At 48.0% G+C, this 21,343-nt stretch overlaps 1 protein-coding gene across 1 annotated transcript; it reads left to right on the top strand.

The window, feature by feature from the left end:
* PSTPIP2 (proline-serine-threonine phosphatase interacting protein 2) lies at window positions 1-20,141 on the top strand. Its single transcript, XM_031507508.2, has 15 exons — window positions 1-70; window positions 7,391-7,491; window positions 9,072-9,149; window positions 10,021-10,055; window positions 11,520-11,626; window positions 12,310-12,372; window positions 13,202-13,300; window positions 13,479-13,524; window positions 13,915-13,994; window positions 15,517-15,615; window positions 16,120-16,216; window positions 16,517-16,598; window positions 17,298-17,332; window positions 17,638-17,675; window positions 18,211-20,141. Exons 1-15 carry the CDS (start codon window positions 38-40, stop codon window positions 18,673-18,675), a joined length of 1,458 nt encoding a protein of 485 aa, XP_031363368.2. The 5' UTR covers window positions 1-37; the 3' UTR covers window positions 18,676-20,141.
* Window positions 20,142-21,343: the final 1,202 nt, after the last annotated feature.

The following is a 21,343-nucleotide window of genomic DNA, read 5'->3' as shown; positions in this document are numbered from 1 at the left end:
GGGAGCGGCGGAGTGCGGCGGCGGCGGCGGCGGCAGGATGCGGGAGGCGCGGTTCAGGGACAACTTCTGGGTGAGTGGGAGCACGGCGGGACCGAGACAGCGGGGGCAGAGGCAGCCGGTGCCGGGGGGACGCAGCTAGAGGTGGAGGGATCGCTGCTCTCTGGTTAGAGCTGGCTTCAAAGCCAACGGTCGTGGTCGTGGGGTGACTTTGCTGAGTGCTCTGGGTCCATAGAAAACTGGCACAGGTTTCCCAGAGCAGCTGTGGCTGCCCCATCATTGGAAGTGTCTAAGGCCAGGTTGCACAGGGCTTGGAGGAGCCTGGAATAGTGGAAGGTGTTCCTGCCCATGGCAGGAGGTGGAATGAACTGTTCATTAAGGTCCCTTCCAACCCAAACATTCTGGGATTCTGTGATCCCTGGCAGGCACTGCCCACCATGCATGTCTTGAGAGTTGTGGTTTTACAGCCTACTCCATGCAGCCAAAATAATCCCGGCAAGTGACTGCTGCCTTACTGGAGGAAGTCAGTGCCAGGCTGAAGGGTTTGATATCATTAATTTGTTTTTGGTGAACTGCTTAAAGACAGCATGGTGAAAAATGTTCTTTTGATTTGGAACTAATCTAGGAGCAAGTCACTTGGTGTGGTGCTACTGCCAGCTGTTGAGCCATGGAGGAAAACCCAGTTTGGGGAAAACCACAATTTATTCTTTTCTGTCTGAATTATGCTTTTATAAAAGGAGAAGTGCAGGAAATCCACATATCTGCTGCAAAGCATATCTGCTGTGGCTACTCAGTTCCTCTGGTGGTGAACCTTCATTCTAGGTATTGGCAACCAGGAAGTAAATTACCAAATTTGGTCCTTTGGAGCTGAAAATCCTCATCTGTAAATGGTGCTTGGGGTTTCCCAGGTGTTGCCTGGAAGTAGCTCCCGTCTTGTAGGATGTGGGAGAGAAGCACCAGGTTTGGGGCTCCTGAGTGTTGAGGAATAAGTGTAGAGCCTCACTCAGCCTCATTAACGAGGTAACTGGTATGGCGTTGTTGAATACATAGACCCCACACAGGTTGTTGAGAATAAAGCCAACTTTGCATCTGACAGCTGCTTCCCAGCTGTTTGTTACACTGAAGTTTTCCACAGTGCTCCCTTTGCTTTGCAGATGCAGAGGACAGGTTTTGAGGGTGGTGGCAGCACCTCCTGGGCTGGAGGAACAAGTGTGATGCCAGAAAGGCTGAGCAGGCAGGGTTTGTTGTGCCTCAGTGACACACTGGATTGAAGAAGACCTTCTCACTGCAGGGCATACTTTGGTTGTTTCTGCCTGGTTTGTTCCTCTCCAGCAGTGGTGTGGTGCTTTTTGAAGGAGGATTTTGGAGGAGGGAGGAGGGGGCTCAGTGGGAGAGAACACCAGGACAGGAGCAGTCTCCAGCTCCTAAGACAAGGAGGATCTGGGGTCTTGTGTGGGGCACTCATCTCTGCTTGACCACTTCTACTGCGAACATGACTATTTTCTGAATAATTCCTGGTTCTTGCTGAGCTCTAAACCGCTGGTGCTGCCAGGGATTTTTCCTGGGCTTTGTCCTTTCTGAAACCTGTGTGCTCCAGGGCCCCTCACCAAGGAAATGTGCCTGAGGCAGGCAGCTGGGGTGGAGGTTGGATGGGAATGTGATGGATGTGACTCAGTGGAGAAACTGAGGCCCTTCTGCAGTCACTGGGCCCATGGAAAAGGCAAGTACCATCCCAAGCAGCTGCCACACCATGTACTGGTGACTGTGCATCAGCTGTGAGGCCTGGGGAGGAGGGGTGAATAAGGATAGGAAGGAAAAAAAACAAATCAAGATGAATGTGTAGGGCTGCACATCCAGCTTCCACCTGCTGCTGTGTGCTGTGAGTGGGCAAGCACTTCCTCCTGCAATTTTCCTCTTAGATTGCTTTGTATAAGGCAAAAATAGAAGAAGTCTTTGCTGAAACAAGTGATTTCTTATAGTCATAGAAATATTGAGCAGTTTGAGTTGGGAAAGACCTTACAAACCATCTAGTCCACCACTCTGCTATGGTCAGGGACACATTCCATGAGACCAGGTTGCTCTGTGCCTTGTCCAGCCTGGCTTGGAATACTTCCAGGGATGATGTAGCCACAGCTTGTGTGTGTAACCTGTGCTGGTGTTTTAATACCCTGAGTCATAAACAATCCAAACAATTACTGCCCCGTATTTAATATGAATCTCCTGTCTTTTTGTTTAAAACCATCATTTTTTGTCCTATCATTACAAAGAGCTTGGCAAGGTACAACTTTTGTCTTCTGTATGTTCTTCACCTGTCAGACAAGGTGAGACCAAGACGGCCATTGTGGCGTGATGCTGGGCCTGTGGCAGATGCTGCCATACGTTGCTCTCTAGTGGTGAGGCTAGTTCAGCTTCAGATCTGCTGGTCCAACAAAATGTCCACGTCTTTCCCCCCCACCCCCTCCCAAGTTAGCTGATCATTCCATTCTACCTGCAGAATCCCTAGATACTGAGGAAAATGTATGTTACTCTGACTGGAGCAAGTTTCTCAGTGGTTAGGACAGCCTGATAAGAAGGAGGGTTCTTTGGGAGTGCTCCAGGAGAAGCATGCTCCAACTGATGGGACAAAGTCTAAAAAATGTGCAAATGCTTAAAACCTAGGCCAGTTTTGGTATTGAACTGTGACTGGTTGTGAGTGATGACCTCCAGATTTCTTTGTGGGAATACGGTAGTAAGTGTGAGAGTGGGGAGGCCTTGGCACAGGTTTTCCAGAGCAGCTGTAGCTGTCCCTGGATACCTGGTAGCGTCCAAGGCCAGGTTGTACAGGGCTCGGAGTAACCTGGGACAGTGGAAGGTGTCCCTGCCCATGGCAGGGCATGGAATGGTGGAATGGGATGAGGTTTAAGGTCCCTGACAACCCGAACCATTCTTGGATAAGCTGCAGCCCACCCTTTGCTCTGTTGGGATAGCAGGACTGTGCTTCCAGCCTCACCTGGGGACTGATTTAGTTTTAAACCTCAACGTTCTGGTTCCTTTGGTGGGTGCTGTGTCTGCTTCTGCAATGGCCCCTGTTCCTCGCTGGAGCTGAAGGTGTGATATTCCCGATGTGCTCTGTCAGGAAAACACAGGCCCACTTGGCTCTCTGTTCTGAAGTTTGCTCATGCTCTTGGGTCTGAAGACAAGATGGTGAATTTTCTTGAATAAAGGTGTTTGCTCCTTGGCACCCCACTGCAGCTCCTGCTTGCCCAGGGATTGAAGTCCAAATATGCCTGAAGCTGAACAATTTTTAACCTGAGTGCTCTGACTCCCATGTCACTCACTCTCACAGGCCTGTGAGGGAGCTGTCTGCCTGTGAGGGAGCTGTGCAAAAACAAAAATACCCCCAAAGCTCATGTTTGTTTGCCCTTGCCCTGACTGTAGTGATTGCCATGAGTTGGGCAAGCCTGACATTTTGTTTTCATTAGTTTTTGCAATCTGCACTTCTTCTTTTACTATGTGAGGTCTTTTCTTTCACTTTTTTCATTTTCTTACTGCATGCCTTGTTTTCCACAAGCCTGTTCTCACACATATTTCAGGTAACCCAACAGCCTTGGGTCTTACCAGTTCACTTTGGTCACATGGTAAAAATAGAAATGACAATAATGCTAAGAACCACTCTAATTCTGATCTGTGGGCTAAACAGAGTGAAATTTTGGTCATTTTGCCTTCAATGAGGCAGTGCTCTGCTCCCTGCAGTGGTTTTAGTGATGCTGCTAAAACAGCCTATGGCTGGGGGGATGCAGCCCTGGGTTCCTGGGTTTATTTGCTGGCTGCTGACTGATAGTGACTGTTTCACTTCCCCTTCCCCCTGCTTGTCCTTCTCTAAATGGGCACTGTCTTGGTGGAACTTAGCAGCAGCATTGTGAAATCCCCAGGTCCTTGTCTCAAAGGAACAAGGTGGGATTTGTGGGAAGAAGTAGTTGCATCAAGGCAGAATAGCCCATTGCTTTTGGTGTCTCTGGGACGAGCAGGGAAGGTGCTGGCATAGGGGAAGGAAACTTCAAATGGAAAATTACTAATCAAAAAGCTGCTTTCTGGAGGATGCTCCTCCTAGGTGGGTGGATTTGCAGTGAGGCCTTTTCCTCCCTGCAATGAGTTTTGTCCGTCCTGTTGTACCCTCCTGGTTGTGGGTTAGGGAGGAGCTGCAGCCTTGTGCAGCCTCTCCTCACCCTGCTCCCTGCAGGGATCAGCATAAAGCACTTTTCTTCGTCTCAGTAACTTCTGCGGACACTGAGTGATTTTGAGGCTGCACTGACTGTGGGCAAGGACAGCATGGCCAGCTACAGTTGCACAGTGTTTCCAGCTCCTAAAATAGTCACCAGCTTTTGGTGCATTCCTCTAAGCAGGCTGATAAAACATACTGAGAGTTGAAATAAATACAGGTCTTTCTAGAGGTGGTCCATGAGTGTGTGCAGTGCACCAAACCTTTCGGTTTGGGAAGGTTGGACAGACAGGTGGAGGGCAGGAAGGCTCTGCAGAGGGATCTGGACAGGCTGGATCAATGGGCTGAGGCCAGTGGTGTGAGGGGCTGCAAGTGGTGGAACTTGCGCTTGGGTCACCCAACCCCTGCAGCTCCCAGCTGGAGCAGAGGGGCTGGAAAGGGAAAGCACCCTTTGGGAAAGGCCCTGGGGGTGCCGGTGCCAGCAGCTGGACACGAGCCCAGGGTGCCCGGGGGGCAAGAGGCCAATGGCCCCTGGGCTGCCCCAGCCAGGGTGTGACACAGCCCCAGGGCAGTGCCCGTCCCTGTGCTGGCACTGCTGGGGCACCTCCAGTGCTGGGGACAGCTCTGGGCCTCAGGCCAAGGGAGACACGGAGGGGCTGGAGCGTGTCCAGGGCAGGGAACGGAGCTGGGGAAGGGGCTGGAGCCCCAGGAGGGGCTGAGGGAGCTGGAAAGGGGCTCAGCCTGGAGAAAAGGAGGCTCAGGGGGGACCTTGTGGCTCTGCACATCCCCCTGCCAGGAGGGGACAGCTGGGGGAGTCGGGCTCTGCTCCCAGGGAACAGGGACAGGAGGAGAGGGAATGGCCTCAGGTTGTGTCAAGTGATGTTTGGATTGGATATTAGGGAAAATTTCTTCATGGCAAGGGTTATTAATCCTAGCAACATGCTGCCCAGGGCAGTAGGAGAGTCCCCATCCCCAGAGGGATTTTAAAGCCATGTGAATGTGGTACTTGGGGAGATGGGTTTGTGATGGAGTGGGCAATGCTGGGGAGTGGTTGGACTTCACAGTCTTAGAGGACTTTTCTAATTGAAACATTTCTCCGCTGTCATTTTCTTCACAGGATGTGTGTCTGCAGGGGTTTTCTGTGTAAATTGAGACAGGAAGCGTCAAGCTCAGCAGCTTGCTGTGACTCAGACAGGATCATGACATGCTTTCCCATCCTCAGTTGAGCATTTTAGCTCCACTTTTGGCTGAAAGTGTAGCCAAACCCCAAAACATCACGAGCAGCATACAAATTCCTTCTTGTTAGTGAGTCCATTGGGTGCAAATCCAGGCAGGAAATCAGGAAGCAAATGGAGTTGCATGTCCCCTGAACCCTCCAAGCCCCATCCCGCCTGGCCTTGGACACTTCCAGGGATCCAGGGGCAGCCACAGCTTCTCTGGGAAACCTGTGCCAGGGTCTTCCCACCCTCACAGGGAACAATTCCTTCCCAATATCCCATCTGTCCCTGCCCTCTGACAGTGGAAGCCATTCCCTGTGTCCTGCACCCCCATTTCTAGTCCCATCTGCAAAGGCTGATTTGACACCATACAACCCTGCCGAGCTCCATCTGGGCTGGGAGTTCCTCCCATGGAAAAGTCACATGGAGGAATTTAAAACCCATATAAATGGGACATGGGTAGGTGAATGGTTTGGCAGTGCTGGGGAATGTTTAGACTCGATGATCTCGGAGGGTTTTTCCAACTTGAACAATTGTGTGATTCTGTGTTTCATGTAACATCTTGCACCCTGATGTCTGGTCCTGCCTTGGGTGCTTAGGAAACACACGTGCTGGAATTAAATCCTTCTACTGTATGAGGATGAGTGATAAAACAAGGAGCTTAGTGCCCACTATTGATGTGTGCACAGGTTTCCCCTTGACCCTTCTGCCTGGCACAGAGAGCCCAAGAGTGCCAGGCAGCAGAGCGGGATGCAGGACCCTCCGGGTGCCCCTGGACATGCAGTGATGGGGCTCTGACCCTCCCTTCTGCCTGGGCTTACAATGGCCAGCAGTTGTGCTTTGCATCCATTTTGTGACCTTTGAAAGTGAGGATAGGAATTCAAGTGAGGCTGTTCCTGTGTTTTGCCTGACTCAGTGCAGTGTTTCTTTTTCACAGACCTGGTTAGTGAAGATGTGGAGAACCTGAGAACTGGTTGTGGGTTTATCAGTACTAACCTCACTAACCTCATCTTGGACAGGCATTTGTACTTTGTAAAGGAAGTTTGGTTTCTGCTTAGGTCCTACTCCACAGTCTTGTCCACAGCCCATGCAAAGCTGATCTGGGGTAGCTGTGGATTTTCTGCCAGTCCCACTCCACCACATCTCCCCTTTACTTCCTGCTTTCTGATCACTGACAGTCAAGTACTTGAATAGGGAATTCCACTTAATTAAACTGTTCCTTTATCACAAATACCAGCCCTGTTCCTTCTCCTTTATTGTACCAGGAATAAATTCTTGTGACATCCTCTCTTCTGCTTCCCACACTGTTATGCCAGATCTCTACATACTATTGTGCTGGCTTTGAACCATTTGCTGAATCTCTCCATCCTGCCACTATCTTCTTCAGGTTTCTTGATAACATTTGTGGGCTTTATTTCCTGCTCCTACTATTGCTTCCTTTTCTGCAGCCATGCACAGGAATGGGGAAAGAATGGGGCAGAGTAAGTCAGCCTCCATCGTTGCTGCTTTTTCTTATTTTCCTTTTCCTTTTCCTTTTCCTTTTCCTTTTCCTTTTCCTTTTCCTTTTCCTTTTCCTTTTCCTTTTCCTTTTCCTTTTCCTTTTCCTTTTCCTTTTCCTTTTCCTTTTCCTTTTCCTTTTCCTTTTCCTTTTCCTTTTCCTTTTCCTTTTCCTTTTCCTTTTCCTTTTCCTTTTCTTTCCTTTTTCTTTTTTTCTACAAGCATCTGTGCAATATATGAAGAAAATGACCCTTCATAAGTCTATGGCAAGTGTGGGTGGCATAGATGTACCTTGTCTCTAATTGCCACCATTGTTCTCATTTTGGAGTGTCTCCCACCCCTAAAATAAAAGATTTTATTTCATAAAGAGGCACTTGCACGCTTGCTCCCACTGAGCCATGGCCTGTACAAATGCCTCAGGAGGTGCTAGTGGCCATGCATTGCACTGACAAGGACATGACTCCTGTTCCTGTGTTTTCAGAGCACGGATCTGACCAGCACTGTTGGCTACGACAGCATCATTCAGCATCTGAATGATGGCAGGAAAAACTGCAAAGAGTTTGAAGACTTTCTGAAGGAAAGGTAGGGAGCTGCCTCTGACAACAGGTTGGGTTGAGCCTGGGAATGGTGCTGTGGTGCTACTCCTTCTCCTGGTATCCCAGTTTGATTTATGCCATGTTTCACTGACCTTAAAATGCTGTCCCATGAAGTTCCTTGCTGTTTGACTTGCAGAAGATCAGGTTAGAAGATCCTGGCCTAGGAGAGACATGGCTTGAACACCCCACAGATTTAGTGTTAAGAAGTGGTAGGGTTAGGTACTGCTATTATTAATCAGAGGAGATAACATAAGCAGAGATTGTGTGGCTGGTGATGTATAAAATACATCTAGCTATGTATTTTACCTTTATGGTTCACCTGGTTAGCAGTGGCTAAATATGAGGAGCGCATGTCTAGTGTAGAACACTGTACATTGAATGAATGTCATTTTGGTAATGACAGCTGGGAAAACCAACCTCTGACTGCATGACTTGGTACAGAGCATCCTAGATCAAACAAAATGGGGATGAACAGGAGGAGAACTGCACTTAAAAGTGTCTAATGCACCTACCTCTGTTCAGGCTATAATCCCATGTTCCAGGAAAATTTGGACCTTCCACATGAGGAAGTAGACCCTGAGAACCAAGTCTCACTCATCCATGACGATGCAGAGTGCAAAAAGCTCCTTTACACCCTGTGCCCTCTTTGGTCTTGAAGGAGGTGTAGGTTGCCATTGAAGTATCTGGCTAGGAGGAGATCAGAGGGGTTCGGCCTGAATTTGCCACTCTCTGGACTTGGCCCAGTTGTCCAGCATGGCTGTTACACAGTTCCAGCTATGGAGAATGTGCCTGCTGGATGTTTTGTCTCAAAGTTCATGGGAATGTTGATGGATATTAAAAAAAAAAAATCCATCTATAATACATTTTTTTTTCATTTTCCCTATTAGCTTTTGGGGTTTTTAGAGTTAAGGTAGGTGAATTCCACTGCCAAACTCCAGAAATCAGCCACACAGAGGTATCCATCTGTGTTAGTTTTTAAGGCATTTTAGAAAGTTATTTGTTGTATCCAGTAGATGTTCTAATGGCAGCCTCTAGCAGTACTTCTTCCTTTCTGCTGGCCACATGGAGAGAACTACATTTGACCAAGCAATTCCAGCCCTGGTTGTCTGTAGTGATTTCAAAGCAGCTGCAAAGAACTGGTAATTCTTACGCTGCAACACAGGAGGTGACTTTTCCTCCTTCCTTTATTCCAATATGGTCCCTCAAAGATGTTATTTATTTCACCTCATGAGATTTGGTCTCTTTTTCAGATGCTCTCCCCAAGGATTAGTGCCAAGTACAGAGAGTACTTATTGCCACACATTGACAGAGGGCAAGGCTAGATGGGATATTGGGAAGGAATTCTTGGCTGTGAGAGTGGTGGGACCCTCTCTGGCACAGGTTTTCCAGAGCAGTTGTGGCTGCCCCATCCTGCAAGTGTCTAAGGCCATGTTGCTTTGAGCACCCTGGGGTAGTGGAAGGTGTCCCTACCCATGGCAAAGGGTAGAACTGAATGAGCTTTTCGGGTCTCTTCCAAACCAAACCAATAAATTATTTCTCTCTTTGATGACTCTCTTTCCTCAACAGAGCAATTATAGAAGAAAAATATGGCAAGGAGCTCATTAACTTGTCAAAGAAGAAGCCCTGTGGGCAGACAGAGCTGAAGTAAGTTCATAGTTGCTTTTATGGGTGTCCCTGAAGCAGTGAAGGAGGAAGAGAAGGAAGGAAGACAAAACAGAATTGAAATGTGATTGAGGCATTCAGAAGATGAGCTGAAATCATTCTTATGAATGAGACGTGCCCAGTTGGGTTCTAATTGGCTTTGAGTTGGAGCCCACCAAATGCCCCTTAGCCACAGATTAACCAAAGCACTGTAGATGCCCGGGGGGTGTGGGCTGGTGGGTCAGCAGAAAGCTGGGGATCATGAGACCTTGGGTTACCCCCGGACAGGTTTGTAGCCAGAGGGAAGTACAGGTACTTCTTTACTCAAACCATGCACATCTTTAGAGCCCAGCATGCTGTGGCCACCATGGTTTGTTCCATTTCCCAAGTGACCCTCAGTGCCTTCTGCTTCCTCTTTTATTTCTGTATTTTATACATGCCCATGTCTTTCACTTTACTTGCATATTGAGGTGTTAGTTAAAATGTTTCTGCCATCTTTACTGTGCAATATTGATAGGGGGAAAAGTTTCCTATTTTTCCAGCCATTCGCAAATGCACCATGTTGAAATTGTTCCAAATGATGTTCCAAATGCCAGAAAATCCAAATTGTTCCAAATGCCAGAAACATTTGTCACAAAACTTTGAATTTTTAATAGCATCCAGTGCTCAGAAAGATGTAAAGTAGGTGTCAAACCAAGTGAACTGTTGTACCTGTGAGAGGGGAAAAAGTGGCGGTACTAAGAGGATGAGTAAGTCTGCTTTGAAGTACTTTGGCCATTGTTGAGAGAGTTCTGTTTTGTAAGAGGTGCTCTGTTGATGCCTGTGCCTGGCTGTGCTTCTCCACCCTTTTTAATGCCCTGCCTGTGTTTTTCAGCACACTGAAGAGATCCCTTGATGTTTTCAAGCAACGTAAGTAATTCTTCATGTTTGCCAGGACACTTGGCAGTGTTAAATCCTGAAGGCAACTGCTTGGGAAGAAAATATCAGAGAAATCTCTAAGTCTGTGCAGTGCTGAGGCCAGGCAAAGGCTTTACTGCTGCTGGCCTGGTACATCCCAATGTGTGGGTTTTGAGACAAAGTGGTCCAGGACATGTGTGGGACAGGAGACCCACAGGGCATCATTTTGGGATCTCTTGGGCTTTCAGGTCTGTCTGCAGCTCAGAGGTCATATTTATGTTGTCCATAGGAAGCTGTGCACAGGAAGCTCATCTGGAGTTTGTTTGACAGGCTTGTACTCTTCACAGAGACACTGTAACTCATATCTTGAACCTAGGACAGCTTTGAGCACTTAGAACAAGAAGGACATTGAGGGGCTGGAGCATGTCCAGGGAAGGGAATGGAGCTGGGAAGGGGCTGGAACCCCAGGAGGGGCTGAAGGAGCTGGAAAGGGGCTCAGCCTGGAGAAAAGGATGCTCAGGGGGACCTTGTGGCTCTGCACATCCCCCTGCCAGGAGGGGACAGCCAGAGGGGTCGGGCTCTGCTCCCAGGGAACAGGGACAGGAGGAGAGTGAACGGCCTCACGCTGGGCCAGGACAGGTTTAGACTGGATATTAGGGAAATTTTCTCATGGAAAAAGTTGTCCAGCCCTGACACGGGGCAGTGGGGGAGTCCCCATCCCCAGATCAATTAAAAAAACATATGGATGTGGCACTTGGGGAGATGGGTTAGTGGTGGCCTTGACTTTGGCAGTGCTGGGGAATGGCTGAACTTGAGGATCTTAAGAGGGCTTTTACAATCTAAATGATTGTGATTCTAACTGGAGCATCTAAAAGATAGTGCTTTGGCCACTGTACATTGTCTTGTGTCACATCCTGCCATGGTACCATCAGATGGAACCTGGAGGGTGAGCACTCTGCTATCCTGTGCCCAGTCCATCCCTTGCCTGATCCAGGTTTCTTTGCTGCCCCTGTGGACCTCCCTAACATGGCTCTGCCCTCACCACTGCTGACAATTCACAGCTGTGGGTTTGGAGCAGCTTTGGGGGTTGAATTGGGAGCTGCCATTTGGCTCCATTCCCTTGGTGGATCCTGGAGCGGTGTTTCACAGTGTGGCTGCTCGCCGTCAGCCAGAGGAGCCTGAGATTGTTTTAGCCTTCATTTTTCTGTTGCCTGCTGGCCTGGGGCAATGCAATGTGTTGAAACATGCCTAGATTTACCTGTGTGAGGGGGAGAGTTTTCTCAAACTGGGGAGCAGGTCCCAGCAGGACTGATCCTTACCTTGGTGAGCACTGCTTGGAGGCTGCTTCAAAAAAGCTGGAGATTTTTCACATTTCTGAAAGGGGATGTGTGGCGTGCTCTAAGTTGACTTGAGGTACAGTCTCTTCAGGAATATATATACAGATATAAAAATATTGAATTTGTTTTCTCTTTGCAGAGATAGACAATGTGGGACAAGGTCATATCCAGCTGGCGCAAACCCTTCGGGAGGAAGCAAAGAAGATGGAGGATTTCAGGGAAAAGCAAAAGCTACATCGGAAAAAGGTCAGGCACCCCAGGGAGATGTACCTTCCTGCAGGGTGTTGATCCTTCCCCAGCAAGGGGCTGATCCTGGTGCTGTCTCATGCCATGTCCCAGCCCCTGCCATGCCCCCACTGCCTGTGCTGCTGGGAAGTACTGGGCTCTTTCTTATGTGTTGTAACTGTGTTGAACTGTGTAGTAACCTTCAACTTCCGTCTTCTCACTTCCACATCTTCTCTGTGTGTCTTTTGGGGTCAGCCACAGCACTGGAATGTTTTTAAAACATTTGTGTATAGTGCTCTATGATCTTCATAGGGGCTGCTAAAATGGCCAAGCCTTTTAACTTCTGGCTTGAGATTCCTTTGTCTGGAAAACCAGGGAAAACTGGTAGAACCAGAGACTGGTTTGGACTTAGCAGAGGGGAGTGGGCTTCCCAGTTTTGCCAGAGTCTGTGGAGGTAATTCAGTACTATATATTGCTGGGATTTAGTTTGTAGAGCACCTTTGCATACACAAAGGCTACAATTGCCTACATTTCAAGTCTTAGGCAGAAGCACAAAAGATCAGTTTTGTGAAGATGATTTGGGTGGATGAAGGTCTTTAAACACATCTCAATGTGGTCTGTGTCTCTTCCTCTTCTGAGACACCGTGTGTCCTGGAGCTTTGATGGTCAGTGATGTGCTAACCCCAGGTCTGTTGTCTTCACAGATAGAGCTGATAATGGAGGCGATTCACAAAAACAGGAATCTTCAGTACAAGAAGACCATGGAGGTAAAGCAAATGTGCTGCTGTTTCATGCCATGTGGGTTTGATGCTACTCACACACACCCACACTGAGCATTGGGACAGGCTTAAATGAGAAGGAGTTTCCTCCTCTGCTGTGACTCTTGATGCTGTGTCTGTGTGAGTGGTGTGCAGGGTGTGCTCAGAAGCAGTGAAGAGCACGCCAAAGACATGGCCACTGGTAGCCTTGCAGGGTTGGATACAAATGGGTTAGAGTAAGAGAATTATTCAGGTTGGAAAAGCCTCTAAGATGCTTGAGTCCAACCATTTGCCCAACACTGCCAAGCCCATCACTAACCCTTCTCCCCAAGTGCCACGTCCACACCTTTTTGGAGCATTTCTGTGGATGGTGACTGCACCACTGCCCAGGGCATGAAAACTCTTTCTGTGAAGAAGTCTCTCTGAACATCTACTCCAAACCTCCTCTGATGCAACTTGAGGCCACTTCCTCTCCTCTTCTCCCTTGTTCCCTGAGAGTAGAGCCCAACCCCCATCTGGCTGCCCCATCCTGTCAGGGAGTTGTGCAGAGCCTAAAGGTCCCCCTGAGCCTCCTTTTCTCCAAGCTGAGCCCCTTTCCCAGCTCTCTCAGCTGCTTCTCATAGAACTTATGCTCCTGCCTGTTCCCCAGCCCATCTCTGGACATGCCTCAATTGCCAGAAGCTTTTCACCCTAATCCAAGAGCAGCCTACCTTGCGAGGCTTTCCCCAAGCTGCAGGCACCTTCTATGCCATTCCCTGCTCTGCAGGCAGTCTGCTCCCTCTCAGGCTGAGCTCTCCCCCAAGGCCTCCCCATGAGGTGTGTTTGGTGTCTGTCCTAGGCCAAGCGTCTGTATGAGCAGCGCTGCCGGGACAAGGACGAGGCAGAGCAGGCTGTGCACCGCAACGCCAACCTGGTCACGCAGAAGCAGCAGGAGAAGGTATAGGAGGGGAAAGGGATGTCTTTTCTTGCAGCTCTCATGCCTCACAGCTCTTGTCCCACCTCTGGGTTTTGAGGTGAGATGGGGAGACTGGTGATGCTCCCCAGTGGGGCTGCAGTGCTATTGGTGATGCACCCAGCCTCTTCTCCACCTTCCTCATCTCTCCCATTTTTGGCAGCTGTTTCTGAAGCTGGCTCAGACAAAATCAGCACTGGAGGATACTGGTGAGTGTGGAAAGGCCATGTTGGGAGGGCGAGGGCAGTGTTTCTAGGGGCAGCGGATTGTGAAGCCGTGGCGTGGTTCATGGGTCAGCTCCAAGTCTTAGGCATGACTCCTTGGAAACACATGCCCAAGATAGCAGCAGTGGGCAATGTCCCTGGAGAAGCCTACACGAGCCCACTAAAGCCATATCCTTCTGCTTTATCCCTGATCTCCCATCCTTTCCAGCCTTTTCCCCAGCCCTAGAGTTACCTTCTAGTGAAGGGATTTTTTAATGACTGTTAATCATAGAATCACAGAATCATAAAATTGGAAGGGACCTTAAAGGTCATCTCATTCCAACCCCACTGCCATGGGCAGAGACACCTTCAGCCAAAATATGATTTGTCTCACAGACAGGAGTTACCAGCAGAGTGTGACCACAATGGAGAAGATCCGGGATGAGTGGCAGAACGAGCACATCAAAGCTTGCGAGGTAAATGCCCCTAAACACCTGCACATGGCAGCCTGGTCCTCTGGGTTTGCAATCCTGACTGCAGGGCTCAGGGACAGTGCAGATTTGCTGGTTTTGTATTCCTCTGGCAGTGAAGCAGCAGGATGTAGTCCCTGTGTGTGTGTCTTAAGCATTGGCTTCTGGATTCAAAGCCCCACTGCTTCAAGATTACTGCTCTTCATTTTTCCACCACCTTCTAAAATTGACAGAGTCAAAGTAGTGACATTTTTGCCCACTACCTCCTTGCAAGTGTGGCATGGCTGTCATCTTGAACAGCTGTGGTCACCTCTGTATACTCCAGTATGTCCTGGAGCCTCAACAACTCTTTTGTTGCTCAGAAGGCTGTCCAAAACTCTGGAAGACTTTACATTACTTTTCAGCAGAGGCTGGGGATGTGGGTGGAGCCATCTCCACATGCATACTGTGCCAAGAGCACTTCATCTTTTGTCTCACAGACCGTGCGGTAGTATGGGAACCCCTCTGAGTCGGTATATCAGCCTGAAGCAGACTGCCTCAGAGAGAAGTGGTCCAGCACTGGGGATTTCTCTGGGATTTCCAGCACACACTGGGGAATTTCAGACTTGTAGCAAGAGGGCTGAGCAGCAGCTCTGCTGCTGGTCTGTGATCTGTGACTGAGGAATGGACAGAAACTGCAAAGACAGATTTTATCCCAGATCTGCTTCAGGCTTGCAACCAGCTTTCCCATTCCCAGCTGTGCTGATCTCTTCCAAGTTATCTCTCTTCAGGCTGCTATTCTAATTTTCCCATTTGAACTGAATTTTCTGTCTGTTTCATGTAGTGTGTGTGGGTGTCTCTGTGCTGGTGTGCTTTTGTTGCCTTCTTTAGAAGCCTCTAAGATGGGAACACAGTTTAGTGGTGGCTTGGCAGTGCTGGGTTAGTGGTTGGACTTAATGTTCTTAGACAGATTTTCGAGCCCTAATGATTCTGTGCTGGGGAGTGGAAAGCAGCAGCTTTACTTTTGTAGATGGATGATGTGGAAGTTTTCCTCTCCATGTGTTGCAAAGGTCTTAAATGGTAACAAGTGTGGATGTTCATGGAAATGTGTAAAAGCATGTGAAATTGAGGTGTACTGGACAGCAGATTTCAAAAGGATTTAAACTTACTTGGAAAAGGCCTAGGCAGGAAGGAAACAAATACCTCTGCTTTCATACATCCCCAGTGGCTTTTAAAATTGCTCTGCAATTTATAAGTATTGCCTTTAGGGAGCTGGCTTGGTCTCCCCAGAGGCAGAAATGTGCTGGGTGATCCCCTCCACATTAGTCTTGCAGATTTTCCAAGCTTAGTACTCACCTTTGAATTAGTTGATTGCTTCTCTGGGCATGCCAGAGGCCTCATGGCTTCCTAGTTTTCTGCAGAAGACAAGCACCAACTGCTCCTGGCAGTTAGCTTTGCTGTGGCACATGGGGGTGAGAAGCAATCAGGACAAAAGAAATTTGTCCTTGTTTTGAAGATGTTATGGACAGTTTTGTCTGTGTTGTTTCAGTTCTTTGAGACTCAGGAGTGCGAGCGGATCAACTATTTCCGTAATGCCCTCTGGCTCCACGTCAACCAGCTCTCCCTGGGCTGTGTCCAGAATGATGAGGTACCTGAAAACCTTAATTTTTCTTTGTAGAAAGCAAAGCCTAATTTGTTTTCCTGGGCACTAAGCTGTGTTTACATCTGGGTTGGGCTGTGGCCCATGAATAACCATAGACACCAGCATTTAGTGGGCAAGCAGAATGATTGGCCAAAACTCTTGCAAACGGGGTTTTCTCTGGGATTTCCACATTTTTTGAGAGTGGTGAGGCCCTGGCACAGGTTTGCCAGAGAAGCTGTGGTTGCTCCATCCCTGGAAATGTCCAAGGCTAGGTTGGACAGGACTTGGAGCAATCTGATCTAGTGGAAGGTGTCCTGCCCATGGCAAGGAGTGGAATGGGATGGGCTTTAAAGTTCCTTTCCAATCCAAACTGTTCTGGGATTCTGTTATTCCCTTGACACTGAAGCTTGTGTGAGTACTGGGCTTTCACCCTATGTGTGGTAAGCAATTGGGAAAAAGCCTTGTTTTTTGACCTGATGTATACAAAAGCACTTTATTTCCCTTTTGCAGAAATATGAGGAAATTCGCAAGAGTTTGGAAATGTGCAGCATTGAGAAGGATGTTGACTTTTTTGTAAATTTACGCAAAACTGGAAGTTTGGCTCCAGGTAAGAGCTTAATAGAATCTCAGAAAGTAATGCTGATTGCTCTGTACTCCTCATGGAGCTGGCTGCTCTGGTTAGCATCATTTTGTGGGCAGAAAACACTCATTTTGCATTTCATTTGGTGCCTTGCAACACTAGTCTCTTCCACTTTTGACAGCTCCTGGAGATCATAGTCTCAAATTTTTTTAGTTTTCTATCAAGCATTTTCTTGGATAGGGGAAAGACTTAACAGCTGAATGCTGGTATAGCAAGTATTTTATGTTTGTAAGAAGCTTGTACTTCAGTACTGTCAACTTTTCCTAGCGCCTGTTGTTTATGAAAACTACTATAATGCCCAGAGAAATGTGACTCCTGTGAGAAGTCCAGCTCCTGTACCTATATCAAGGTAAGGTGTGTAATATGTACAACTGCAAGTTTTATTGCAGATGATGCTTGCTCCCCCAAAACAGGCATATTTTATTCCTTTCAGTCGATTGGAAGCTTAACTTAAGGGTATTAGAGGAAAATACATGCTTGCATGGCTCTTGGTGTGACTTGTCACCAAGACAGATCACAGGAGGAGATCTGAGGAGAGCTAAAAGCATTTGTGGGTGGAGGGAGGAGCTGCAGAGCTGGATTCATTCTCGTGAGACAGAAGCTGGGCAGAGAGGACACAGTGAAGGATTTTTCTGTCGGGGGCAAGATGATGACCGGGGCCAAGACTTATGCTAAGGATGAATTGCCACTTTGTCTGCCACACTGAGAGAAGAGTCATGTACAATTATGGCTTCCTGATGTCTCACTCTGGGCAAAGGCATGTACAAAGACATGCCCTGAGGCTCACTTGTGAATTTTTCCCTGGGTCAGTGCTCTCCGGTTATTTTTCCTCTTCTCTACTGTGTCAGGTTCAATTCCCGTGTTTGCCAAGTGGGCTGTGGGTGGTGAGCCCACCATGACTTGCTTTGTCAGGTCTCCACAAAGCCCAGGATGGCCAGACCTACTTCCCTCCCACCAGCTCTGGGGAGGGGAGCTGGGGGGTGCAGAACCAGGGCAAAGGGAGTCCCTTAGCCATGCAGATCCTCAGCTCTGTGTTCCTTCTGTACAGGAGGGGACCTCTGCCCACCCCGACCAGTGCACCAGGTGAGTTACTGCTTCATGGGCTTTCTGGCCGTGGGAGCTGTCACTTCAGCCCTTGCCCAAAGTCCCTTTCCAGCTCCTTTGGACCCCCTGTAGGCACTGGAAGGAACTCTTAAGGTCTCCTTGGAGCCTTTTCTTCTCCAAGTGAACAGTCCCAGCTCTCCCAGTCTAGTTGAGCCTCATTCACTCTGGCATCCCATCTGTTTAAACATGGATGGCAGTGTGTGGTGCTTCTGCTCTGTTTAAAGCCACATAATAAGCACTTCTCATGGGAAACCTGAGGGGATTTTATGTGCTCTGTGTTTCAGGGGAGCCTGATTATGCCACAGTTGATGGCTACAGCTTGGTACGTTTCTAACAGTCACAGTAAGTACCCACTTTTGATTGAATGATGCTTAAATGTAAGAGGGGGAGGAATTTTTTACCTGGGCAGATAGTATTATGACAAGGAGGAAAGGTTTATACTAAAAGAGTGTAGATTTAGATCAGCTAGAAAGGAGAAATTCTTCCCTGTGAGGGTGGTGAGGCCCTGGCTCAGGCTGCTCAGACAAGCTGTGACTGCCCCATACCTGGAAGTGTTCCAGGCCAGGTTGGATGGGGCTTGGAGTAATCTGGGATAGTGGAAGGTGTCCCTGTCCATGGCATGGGGGTTGGAATTAGATGGTCCTGATGGTCCATTCCAACCCAAACCATTTTGTGATTCTGTAAGAAAGGATTAATATGAGATGAATCTACACAGAGGAGGGACAGTGGAGAAAGATAGGCCATTGGTTAAGGAATGACATTTTGAGGTGACTAATTGGAAGTGATGCTCCTGTCAACCCTCCCATTGCTTGTCTGAACTGTAGCTGTGGTTAGACATTGTTGATTCTGTTCTCTAGGTTTTCCAGAAGGCAGAAGACACTGTTGGTCTGACCAGCGTGGTAGAGATGGCGTTTTCAGTTATTCCCAGACACACAGAGATGAAGTGCTTCTGCTTTTCAAGAGAATATTTGAGGACTACAATAATTATTTGTACATTCAGAAAGTGCTTACTAAAAATCTATGTCTGTGATCAGCAAACTCCTTGGATGGATCTTCACATTCCAGGAAGAAAAGGACCAGACACAGGCATGATCTGTGTCAGAAAAAGATCTGAAGTTCTTCTAAAGTGTGGCCATCTAGAAAATCTGGGGCCTCCCAGTCTCTATATAACTAAAAAGTTGTATGTGCTGGGAGGAGTGCTGCATGATGCTTTGGGCTTGCTGGCTTCTGTTCAGGGTATGTGCATCCCTCTCAGATCTCAAGTTTTGCCTGTTCCTAAAGGCTCTTGCCTGTACCTGAAGTCTTTCATTAGTGGGGATTAAACTTGTCATTTAGGTCAAATTTTACTGATATCCCTCAGAAATCTTACTTAGAGGGCACCAGCAGTTGCACCGAATATCTGGCTTAGCTGTAGCTGTGCTTCATGCTTAACTGCTGACACTGGAAGCTGATCTGCATCCCCTCAGGGAGAGGCTGTGTCACACCCAACCTGCTGGGAGTTCCCAGAAAGGATCTGAAGGAATTTATTCAACTCTGCTGCCACCTCTCTTATGAGGGTTTTTAGGTTTTAGGTTTACCAGGTTGTCCCTGGTAAGGTCTAGAGACCAGGCTGGATGGAGTCTGGAGCAATCTAGTCTAGTGGAAGATGTCCCTGCGAGTTGGAACTGATGCCTTTTTGGGACTTCCTAAAAACAATGGCCAGACAAAATTAAGGGAATAAAAAGTGGTTATATTTATTGAAGGGCCTTCAAGTACATTTTGGGCAGACAAAGTCCCCCCAGAGGCTACACCCAAAAAAATGGACAGTGTGTCACAGATTTTAATACTTTTGTAAGTTTAGTGTATTTGCATATTGGGGGTTGATTTTCCAATTACAGCTTCAGGTAATTAAGTTATTTACCCCAAGTTTGCTGCCCCTCAACTCACTTTTGTTTACATTTCTCAGAGCCTGAGACAGTGAGGTGTACTTGATTCCACAGCCTGGAGAGGAATTGTTTAGTCTGACCAAAATGGGAAAGCAGTAGTTAACACTTTGTATGGGGTTTAGAGTTATATCCTAAATAATTGCAGGATTACAAATATATGAAAAATATAAAAGCTAAAATCTTAAGGCATCAGAACTAGGTGGTCTTTAAGGTCCCTCCCTACCCAAACTATCCTGGGATTCTCTGATTCTATGATTTAATTAACCTCTATGATTCTCTAAACTTCTGACTTGTTCTGACTATGCACCACTGGAAACAAACTTATCTACAAATAGAGCATGAAACTTGTTTTTCTGACCACATCTCCAGAAAGCTCTTGCCCTTGTTGTTGCCACATATATAGATATGATTATGGCTATGGTTCAGCAGCTTATGTGCCTCAGGGCTGCTGGTCTCTCTGATGTTCCTGTGTGCAGTGCTGCTTCACTGCTCCTCAGCCTTATTTCACTGTATACAGGAACACAGGACATGGGGATAAACACAGTTTATCTGTCTAAACCTGGTGCCAGGTCACTAACCTGGAGAAACAGGATTTGTTGTTTTTATGATGTTTTTCAAGTTGAATCTGCATGGCTTCAGCAGGTGCCTCAGCCCACCAGTCCTTAGGGTTTTTATTGGATTTATTTGTGTGGGGAAGAAGACAATGAGCTCTAACATCTGCCCTGCTGCCTCACAGTGAGCTGTGAGCTGTGCAGAGTGCACATGGCAAGGAATATTTATTTCTGAAAGACCAAGGATACAAATGCTCTTCTGAAGGAGCCTGCTGTAGTCTTAGTTCTATAAATATATATTTTAAAAAATAAGTTTTGAGTCTTGTGTTCTGGATATGCATTCTTTTTTAAAGTTGTGTTCACTTTCTGTTGGGGATGGGTTTGTGATCCATGCAAAGCATCCTAGTCTCTCCTGGATGGAAGCCTACAAGATCACATCCTTGCTCAGCCTTTATTTCAGTCCTTGCTCAATACCAACACAGCAGTGGGAGAAAACACCCCAAAAGAGAATGGCATGAGAAGTGCTTATGATTAGCCATGAGCTGCAGACCAGGCAGGGCTGTTTGCCCTGGAAGAGTGTCTGCTATGCAAAAACTTGTATGGTTTCTTTTCTGGGATTTTTCCACTGACTGAGCACAATAGATGCTGTTTGGCTTTTCTGGATCTAGAGGTGCCCAGTGAGGCTAAAATTGCACATTTACTAAAAGCACAGAAGTAATCCCAAAATCGGGGTGCTGGGAAAGGTTTCCCCCTTCTCCACACGCAGTTTATCTTTCCCATAGATACTACATATTCCAGGTTACACTAGTAATGTAAAGACTTCTCAAGCCCTAGGTCCCACAGAGAGACCTGTTAAAGCCCATTAACAGGACTGTGATGCGTTCTGCAAAGTGCCACTGAACTCTAGGGGGGCTCATCCTCCTGGGCACTGGGAGAAGTAACTCCTGCTCCCCATGGGCCTTGGGCCCTGCTCCGGCTTCTCTGGGGGATGGCTGGATGCCAGGACAGGGCTCTGAGGGACAGCAGTTCCTGGTCAGGGGCTGAGCCAGCATTCCTGCTGTGCTGGAGTCTCATGCCCGGGGCAGACAGGAGTGACCTTATACTCCCCATCTAGTGGGGGCTTGGCTTCTCATCCCACATTCCCTATAGCAGAAAGTTGGGTTGGTCCTATGGACAGTCTTTGAGTCCCTGTAGCAGTCTCTGGTTCACTACAGACTCTGTAAGTCTCTCTGGGCAGTCTATGGGTCCCTACAGCAGTCTGTGTGTCCCCCTGTCAGTCCCTATGGATGGTTTTTATGTCTCTGTGGATGATCTCTGGGTCCCTATAGTGGGCCCTGGTCATCTATGGAGTGTCTCAGCCTCTATGGACAACCTGTGGGTCCCTAGGGCTGCTTTCTGTGTCCCTACAGCAGGCCCCACTCACCTAGGGATGGTCTGCGGGGTCCCCATAGATGGTCTGTGTGCCCATGGATACTGTGTGAGTCCCTGTGGATGCTTTGTGTGTCCCCATGGAT

Source organism: Lonchura striata, chromosome Z (assembly GCF_046129695.1).
Source record: "Lonchura striata isolate bLonStr1 chromosome Z, bLonStr1.mat, whole genome shotgun sequence".
NCBI lineage: Eukaryota > Metazoa > Chordata > Aves > Passeriformes > Estrildidae > Lonchura > Lonchura striata.
Note: the sequence above shows the minus strand (reverse complement) of the source record. Positions and strands in the feature narration are given on the sequence as shown.